The 8,911-nt window shown below is 52.0% G+C and overlaps 1 protein-coding gene across 1 annotated transcript; it reads left to right on the top strand.

Annotated features, from left to right (window-relative positions):
• Positions 1-1,516: 1,516 nt before the first annotated feature.
• Positions 1,517-8,566, top strand: LOC104267643 (ethanolaminephosphotransferase 1-like; the record flags this gene model as incomplete). The annotated part of the gene is given in 6 exon segments (XM_009869591.1): positions 1,517-1,625; positions 2,867-2,915; positions 3,959-4,139; positions 5,556-5,599; positions 5,601-5,736; positions 8,450-8,566. Coding segments are annotated over 6 exon segments (636 nt in total), but the record flags the coding sequence as incomplete, so codon positions are not given.
• Positions 8,567-8,911: the final 345 nt, after the last annotated feature.

Below are 8,911 nucleotides of genomic sequence, written 5' to 3' on the forward strand. Positions count from 1 at the left end.
GCTCTCTGGGGAGGGTGTCCTCAGCCTGCCTCCAGGCGGGATGGAGGAGGGAGAGTTGTCCAAGGCTGCTTGCGTGACTTTCAGCTTGTAATTGTTTTAACGAGTCAGGGTTCTGAGTTGGGCGGCTCAAGACCCATTAAATCCAAGGTTTGTGCAGTGGGGTTTTTAGATAGATTCTCCACAAGAAAACAAAAACAAAGAAGAGGCTCGAAGAATGGATGTTGCCTCATGTTGCTTCTGCCTGCCTTCTGCTCTCCCGAGATGCTTGTTTTGGCCTCCTAAATCATTGCTTTAATTAGTGTCTTGCATTACACCAGTGGGTACGTTCCAGTACCAGAATGGGCTACAGGGAAGCTGTAGCTGAGAAGTTCTTTACAATGAGGGTGATGAGTCCCTGGCCCAGGTTTCCCAGAGAGGTGCTGGAGGCCCCATACCCGGAGACATCGCAGGTCAGGCTGGTCGGGGCTCTGAGCACCCTGGTCCCGTTGAAGCTGTCCCTGCTCACTGCGGGGGGTTGGACTGGATGGCCTTAAAGGTCCCTTCCAGCCCAACCCGTTCTGTGATTATAATGAAGTCTAGAAGTTTGGGCTCTCTGTTTTGGCAGGTTCAGGAGTGTGCCAGACTGTATCAGCGTGACTAATTGATGTGTTAATCGCTGTGCCTGGAGCAAAGGTTCCAGAGGAGGTGCCCCTCTGTATGATGGTAACTGGGCACTTGGTGTTGAGACTCCCGGTGATGGACCCTTCGGTCTGTTGGCGCGTCCGTCTGCTGTTAGAGATGCACGTTGACTTTCTGAAGAGCTTATAGAGCGAGGAGCAAGCTCAGGGTGGCCCAATCCCCCTTTACCACCGTCCTTCCCAGCACAGCGCGGCACTCGGCGCTCCTTCATCGTCTGCCTTATCAGGTGCTGGGTGGGAGATGCGACGAGTCGGACAGTGCAATTAATATAGCTGCATTAATTGCAGTCATCGTCTCTGCTAATCGAAGGAGACTGTAGCTGATCTGCTCTGTGCTTTCTCCCACAGCGTTGCTTCACCCTAACGCTTTCGGTTGCAGAAGGGTGGAGGGCTGAGCTGCCCTGCTACACCCAGCCTCAGGGCTGCTCTTAAAACTGCAATATCCCTCGTTAGCTTTCTCCCTGTAATTGCTTCAGCAGGTGGGTAAGAAGGGATCCCCAAACAACCCCCCCAGGGTCACTGCAGCCTGTGGTGTCGAACCTCTCTCTTGCGCCTCAAGCACCTCATGAGCTCAGGCTGTGGGAGGGCATCTCTGCTCTCGCTGCGAGGAGCAGCTCCTGCTCGTAGCCCCAGCAGCTCAGCTACTACACTTAGTAAACCCAGTCTTGTAATGCAGAACGTTTGTGGATTTGGTTTTGTTGCTTTTTTTTTTTTAATTTTTTTCTCCGTCCTGCCCGTGGGGAGGACTGAACATGGTGCAGCTCAGAGCTGCCGGGTCGGGTGCTGCCGCCCTCACCTGCCCCGTTTCTCACGCCCGCTTGTCCTCTGCTTTCTTCCAGACCATTTCAATTGTCTACATAGTGACAGCCTTTGTGGGAGTTGAGGCCTGGTATGCACCTTTCCTGTTTAATTTCTTATATAGAGACCTATTCACTACAATGATTATTGGTAAGAAACTCCATGTTGAAGCCTGTCTTTTAAACTCCATCTTTTTTTTTTTTTTTAAACGAAACCAAATGTCTTAATTATATGATAACGCTGCTCTGTTTGCTGTAATGAAAACTCCCGTAGGCTGTTACTGAAGTGACTAATTGAGGGCGTTCTTGCCCTTCCCCAGGATTTCAAAGTGTTGCCTTCTTCTCTGTAGTTTGGAGAAGTTAACTCCAGCACGCCTGGGTCTGTGCCGACCGAAAAAATAAAAATAAAAACTAAGGGAAGCGCTGTGCTCATACCTCGGGTACATTTTGTGCCAATCCTGAGTGTTAAAAAAAATTAAATGGAAGCCTGACCTTTCTTGGTCAGAACAAGCCACTGCCCTGTGACAGGGGGAGCTGTCTGTGCTTGATGCCATTTGGGTTGTTCAAAAGTTCTTGCTCTGTTTAATTTTTCTTAGTCTGTGTCCCTTTCTTCAGGTGTTAATTGTAGCTGCTTGATTTCGAGTCAGTATGTCTTGAATTGTGCTAAATCTAACGCTTGTGCTTTTGAGCTTCCCTTTGGCAATCGTATAACTTTACCTACAAATGATAAATGCAGTTTTCCTCTGTGAAAAATACAGCGCAGTGGATCCCGCGCTTGGGTTGGAGTTGGGTTATTAAATCAGGAATATTTACAGCTCTGTTAAAACACCTACTGCTAAAGTTGTGATGGGCTCTCATGGGTTTGAGTGTAGCGGGTGATTTTCCCTGTCGACGTCTAGAATCTCAGAGTTATTTAGACTCTTTGTCTCCTTTGTCGAGTTAAATGGCAAGAGCTTTTTTTTTTGCACAGCGAGAGCTGAAAATGCTTGCTCACCGTGGGAGAAATAGCAAATTGGCTTTTTTATGAAGGCTGAAAACTCTCGTTGTGCACAGCTGTGCCGCTTGGGGAGTTTGAACTCGCCTCACGTCTCATTAAGGACGGTGTCATAATTAAATTTTCTGACTGTTTAGAGCAAAATACTGGGCTCGTTAATGCAGCTTTTTTGCACAATGAGGTGTCTTTTAATTTATAGCAGGCCTTAAATTGTAATTACAGCTCTCAGACCAGAATTAGGAGCCCCTACTTTTAAACCTGCCGAGCTATTCTTGGTGCGCCTCAGAGCTGGTTTTGTTACGAGCAGCTTAACCCGGAGCCTTGCCCGTTCGTGGGGTGCACGCGATGGTCTCCCCCTCTCTCATGGGGCAATAACGTGGTTTTTTTTTCTCTTCCAGCTTGCGCGCTCACTGTGACGCTGCCGATGAGCCTCTACAACTTCTACAAGTAAGTCCCTTCCATCCTCGGCTCTCCTTGCCTTGCGAGAGCCCCCAGTGCCCCTTCAGGACTTGGGTTTCCTCAGTAGCTTTCAAATTCTTGGCTTCAGCGTGGCAAAGCGGCTCTGACACTCCAGAAGGTCCCAGTTTGCAGGATGCACTGGGAGGAGTGGGCTGGTAGCCGGCTCGGCTGGTTTTTTTCAGGCTTTTGTAGGCTTGTGGTGTTGGGCACAACCCAGAGAGCCAGGCAACCAGGTGCTTTTATTTTGATTTTGAGGTTAATGATGGTGTGCATCTGCCTCATCTGACCATGGTTATGACCAATATGAGCCACAGGGTGCCCAGGTGGCCAAGAAAGTCAGCGGCGTCCTGGCCTGGATCAGGAATGGTGCTGTCAGCAGGAGCAGGGAGGGGATCACGCCCCTGTGCTCAGCTTTAGAGGCCACACGTCTAGTACGGCGTCCAGTTCTGGGCCCCTCACTCCAAGAGGGGATACCCTCTGCCCTGGAGAGGCAGCTGCCAGGCTGGGAAAGGATTTGGAACACGTGTCCTGGAACAGCTGAGGGGTCTGGGGCTGTTTAGCCTGGAAAAGAGGAGATTGAGGGGAGACCTCATCGCTCTCTACAAGTACTTGAAAGGAGGTTGTAGAGAGATGGGGGTTCGTCTGTTCTCCCTAGTGACCAGTGACAGGACAAGGGGAAATGCATTTAAATTGCACCAGGGAAGGTTCAGGTTGGTATTAGGAAGAATTTCTTTACTGAGAGGGTTGTCAGGCATTGGCACAGGCTGGGGAGGGGGGGGGGGGAGGTGCAGGGGTTTAAGAGACAGGTGGGTGCTGTGCTGAAGGACATGGGTTAGTGGTGTTGAAAGGGCTGGGAAGAGGTTGGGCTTGATGATCTTGAAGATCTCTTCAAGCTGAAACCGTTCTATGATTCTAATATCAGCAGTTTGGGGTAGCGGAATGGCCGATGAGATTTTTGCAGCCCTCTCCTAAGGGCAGGGACTTTGTTGGGTGTGGTTCCAGGTATTTTCATGTATTTACTTGCCTTTCAGGGCCTATAAAAACAACACCCTGAAGCATCACTCCGTGTATGAAATCATGCTGCCGCTGGTGTCCCCGGTGCTGCTCTTCCTGCTCTGCACCACGTGGATCTTCATGTCCCCGACAGACATCCTGGAGGTCCATCCCAGGCTCTTCTATTTCATGGTCGGAACAGCCTTCGCTAACATTTCCGTAAGCAGCTTTTGCTTAACCCTCAGGTTATCCCCTGAGAAGCGTGAAGCCTGCCGGGGTGCTTGGGAGGCAGGAAGAAAAAGACCAGCTCGAATGTGAGAAGGAAAAAGTGAAGATTAACTTAACCTGTGGTTGAAAGAACAATCAGGAAAGTGGGTTGGCTTGGGGGATCTGCAAATTTTGTGCTGCAGCTTGTACTCTCGAGAAACTAGAGAGTGAGTTGAGTGTGTTGACGTGCACATGCACCCTCTGTGTTGTGAATGGTGAACTGCTGATGCAGAATGAGTTCTGCTTGCTTTTTTGGGATGAACTTAAAATGTGAGGGACACATTTTGCATCTGTGCTTGCTTGAGGCCGGAACGAAGGTACCGCTGCGTGAGCAGCTCTCTGTGTCCTTGCCCTGGGTACCACAGCTCCCGCTGCTTTTGGGCAGGGTTTTCTGCTCATCGTGCAGATAATGCTGGTAAAGCTCACTCAGCTCAGGGGAACTCCTTTTTATTTCTAAGATGCCCTTGCTGCCTGCTTCCCTTTACCTTCCTGCCCTGCAAGGCTGCGCTCAGCGTGTTGCCTGGGAATTCTAATGCAAAGAATGATCCCGAGGGAGAAACTCATGGAAACTGCAGGACAACAATGCCCGGCAGCAGTACAGGCTTGGGGAGGAGCAGCTGGAAAGCTGCCTGGCAGAAAAGGATCTGGGCTGATGAAGATGAGCCAGCAGGGTGCCCAGGTGGCCAAGAAGGCCAACGGCGTCCTGGCCTGGGTCAGCACTGGTGTGGCAGGGATGGTCCCCCTGGAGCCCCGGGTTCAGGTTTGGGCCCCTCCCGACAAGAAGGAGCTGGAGGGGCTGGAGCGTGTCCCGAGAAGGGCAGCGGAGCTGGGGCAGGGTCTGGAGCCCAAGTGTGCTGAGGAGCGGCTGAGGGCCCTGGGGCTGTTCAGCTGGAGCAGAGGAGGCTGAGGGGAGACCTCATTGCTCTCTGCAGCTTCCTGAGGGAGGATGTAGTGAGGTGGGTGTTGGTCTCTTCTCCCAAGTTACTTATGATAGGACAAGAAGAAATGGGCTCAAATTGCATCAGGGTAGATAGATTGGGTATTAGGAAAAAAATCATTCCTGAAAGAGTGGTGAAATACTGGCCCAGGCTCCCCAGGGCAGTGGTGGAGTCTCCATCCCTGGAGGTGTTCAGAAAACGTGTAGATGTGGCACTTGAGGACATGGTTTAGTGGTCGAGGTGGTGTTGGGTAGATGTTTAGACTTGATGATCTTGGAGGTCTTTTCCAACCTTTATGATTCTGTGGCAGTTGTAAGCGCAGAGGATGGGGTACGTGTACACGCGTGACCGTTCTCTACACTGCAGACAGCTCCGGGCTTGCAGAGTGGGTACCAGCCCCAAGCTCTGACGGGTCTCTCTGTCCCCGCAGTGCCAACTGATCGTCTGTCAGATGAGCAGCACGCGGTGCCAGCCTCAACTGGATGCTGCTCCCCATCACGGCCGCGCTCTTCGTGGTGATGTCTGGCTTCGCACCCAACAGCGAAACACTTCTCCTCTACTTGTTAACTGCTTTCCTCACCCTGGCTCACATCCACTACGGAGTGGTCGTGGTAGGTGAACCCAGCACAGGGGCTCTGGGCTTGGCTGCCGTGCTCTGACTGTGGGCTTTACGGTTCTTTGAAAACGGGAATGCCAGTGGGGATGACTGGGAGCACCAAGCTCTCTCTTCCTGCTGTCTGTGACCACGCAAAACTTGAGATGGCTTTTTGACGCATGCGTGGGCTGTCACAAGGATTTGAATGATACAACAAGAAGAAATGGCTTCAAGTTGCACCAGGAGAGGTTTAGATTGGATATTAGGAAAAGTTTTGTTACTGAAAGAATGGTGAAGCACTGGCCCAGGCTGCCCAGGGCAATGCTGGAGTCCCCATCCCTGGAGGTGTTCAAAAACCATGTAGATGTGGCCCTGGAGGATGTAGTTTAATGGTCACGGTGGTGTTGGGTGGACAGTTGATGGTCTTAGAGGTCTTTTCCAACCTCAACAATTCTATGAAGCAAGCTTCACACAGCGTGCTGGAGTGGCTGTTGTACCCGAGGTGAGTCTGAGAGACATACTTGCCTTTCTGCTGCCCTGTTTAACTCATCCTGGCTGCGGTTGCATCTCTCTGACCAGCCTGGACGTCAGCCAGCGAGGCTGAACCTCACCCCTGGGCACTGGGCAGGATACCTGGAGCAGCAGATGCTGTGTCTGCACATCAGGCAGGAGTGCTTGGCTTCGGAGTCTTTGTATGAAAAGTTAGATTGCAGGAAGCGTTACTTTGGTTGATGAGATGGATCTGTGGCCTCGCTGGAGTCACTGGGAGAGTGGGGACATCTCTGCCAGGGAAGGTGGGGACACTGCAGCTGCAGGGGCTCTGTGGGGATCCAGCAACTGATTTGCTCCCCTTGCTTTGTGCCAGCTCTGCCTGACTCCCTGAGCTTTGATGAAGAGGCAAAACAAGCTCAGAGGAGACAGTCCAGTTAGAAATACCCCAAGAAGCTGCTGAGGAACGAGGACAAGGGACCCAACGTCCCTTGGCTGCTGCCACTTCCATCCACCTGCCCTGGGCAGCGCCGTTCCCCGGGAATCCCGGCTCTAATGTGGAGCCTCCGGAGTTGAGCCTGAACTGTAATTACAGCCAAGGAGCAGTAGCCAGGTTGTCTTGTCTTTCCAATTAGAGTAATGAGGCTTCTAGGCAAGAAGGATTTGAATAGCTTAAGAAGCTTAAATCAGTTTGGTCTGGGAATCATAGCTGGAGCTGGGGTCTGGCCGGGTGGTGTAATCCTGCCTGCCCAGCCTGGCCCATCCCCTGCAGCCAGCTTCTCTGCTTCCCCGACTTTCTGTTTTCCCCCCTCCTCCAGCTTTGCGAGGGCCCATCTGTGCAGTCTCCTCTCCCGGGATAAAAGAAACTTAGAGCCGAAGAGCCTCTTAAGACTCTTTGACTTAGATGTAATCCCAAACCGCTCTGAATTTGGGAGCGATGAATCGTCCCCCCTGACTCGGGGCCCAGCTCAGCCTTTGGTGCTTCTCTGCTGTTACCTCGCAGTCACTAGATGCTGGTGCCACACGTTACCCTCCTGTCTGCAGCTCTCTGAATTGTGCCTGAAAGCTCGTTACCCAGTGCACTTCTCGGTCCTTTGTGGTTTTCTCATGTCCTCAAAAGAGGTGGTAAAAGCTTCTTCCAAAGGGGCTTGATGATCTAAAACCTCGTGTTGGGTTCCCCTCCTCTCTGTAACCCACCTCTGTGTGTCTTCATGGTTGATGCCAAGTGCCCTCCCCGCAGACAGAATTGCAAAGGGATTTGGGGAACGATCAGGTGTGGATTTGGGGAGCAAAGAAGGTCAATTGCATCCTGGCCTGGATCAAAATTAGTGTGGCCAGCCGAACCAGGAACATGATTGTGCCCCTGTACTTGGCACTGGTGAGCCCACAGCTTGAGCACTGGGTTCAGGTTTGGGGGCTACAGTGTAAGAAGGAGCTGGAGGGGCTGGAGCGTGTCCCGAGAAGGGCAGCGGAGCTGGGGCAGGGTCTGGAGCCCAAGTGTGCTGAGGAGCGGCTGAGGGCCCTGGGGCTGTTCAGCTGGAGCAGAGGAGGCTGGGGGGAGCCCTTCTCCCTCTCGGACGGCACCCGGGCGCAGGTGCTGAGTCCTATAGAGATTGTAGTGGTCTGTTCTCCCAAGTAACTAGCAATAGGATGAGAGGAAATTAGTTGAAGTCAGACAGGATGGAGTGTGTGTTAAACTGGATATTAGGAAAAAAAAAAAGTATTGGACCAGGCTGCCCAGGGAAATGGGGGAGGCATCTTCCCTGGAGATGTTCAAAAAATGTATAGTTACTTGGGAACGTGGTTTAGTGATCACGCTGCTGTTGGGCTGATGGTTGGACTAGATGGTCTCAGAGTTCTTTTCCAACCTTCATGTTTGATTCTGTTCTCTGATTGATTCTGTTCTCTGATTGATTCTGTTCTCTGATTGATTCTGTTCTCTGGTTGATTCTGTTCTCTGGTTGATTCTGTTCTCTGATTGATTCTGTTCTCTGATTCTATCTTGTGGGGCCACATCGGGCTGGCAGGGACAGGGCTCGGCTCCTGGGCAGGTCCCATAGCATGAAACAGAGACTGTGAATCGTGGTCTGTGCCCACGAGGGCAGCACAGGGTGGGCAATGGAGGGCGAACGGGCTGCAGAAAGGTGGCGGAGGCTTTGTCGGCTGTGCAGGGCATCAGTCTCTCCTCCTCCTCCCTCCGAGCCTCGCTAACCCGATCCCGTTGTCTGCCTCGTCCCCAGGTGAGCCAGCTGAGCAGGCACTTCAACATCCGGCCCTTCTCGCTAAAGAAGCCCACGCCGGATTGACTAGGAGCGGAGGAAGAGAAAATCGGCTTGCGGTCCGCAGAAGTACTGTAAATAACTGCTGCAAATACCTGTAAATACTTCAGCCATCACCACGGATCTAAACCTATCCTCTGGACAGACATCAGGGCAAAGCGTAACGCACGGTATCCGGTGCGGGACTGGTACGGGGCAACCCCCGCGGCTGTGTGACGAATGCAAGCTTTCGGGTTTTTTTGGGTGAAACTGGACGAGGAGGGGTAGCCTTTCGGGTCACTATTACTGTATATTAGACCAGCTGAATGTTCCCAGTGAAACCTCAGACTCCAGCTCTTGCTCAGGTAAAGCTGGTTGGGGGGGATGCAAATGGCTTTACCTGACCAAAGCGTCTTGATCTGTCACCAAAACCAACACAACAGC

Source organism: Apaloderma vittatum, unplaced genomic scaffold (assembly GCF_000703405.1).
Source record: "Apaloderma vittatum isolate BGI_N311 unplaced genomic scaffold, ASM70340v1 scaffold12895, whole genome shotgun sequence".
NCBI lineage: Eukaryota > Metazoa > Chordata > Aves > Trogoniformes > Trogonidae > Apaloderma > Apaloderma vittatum.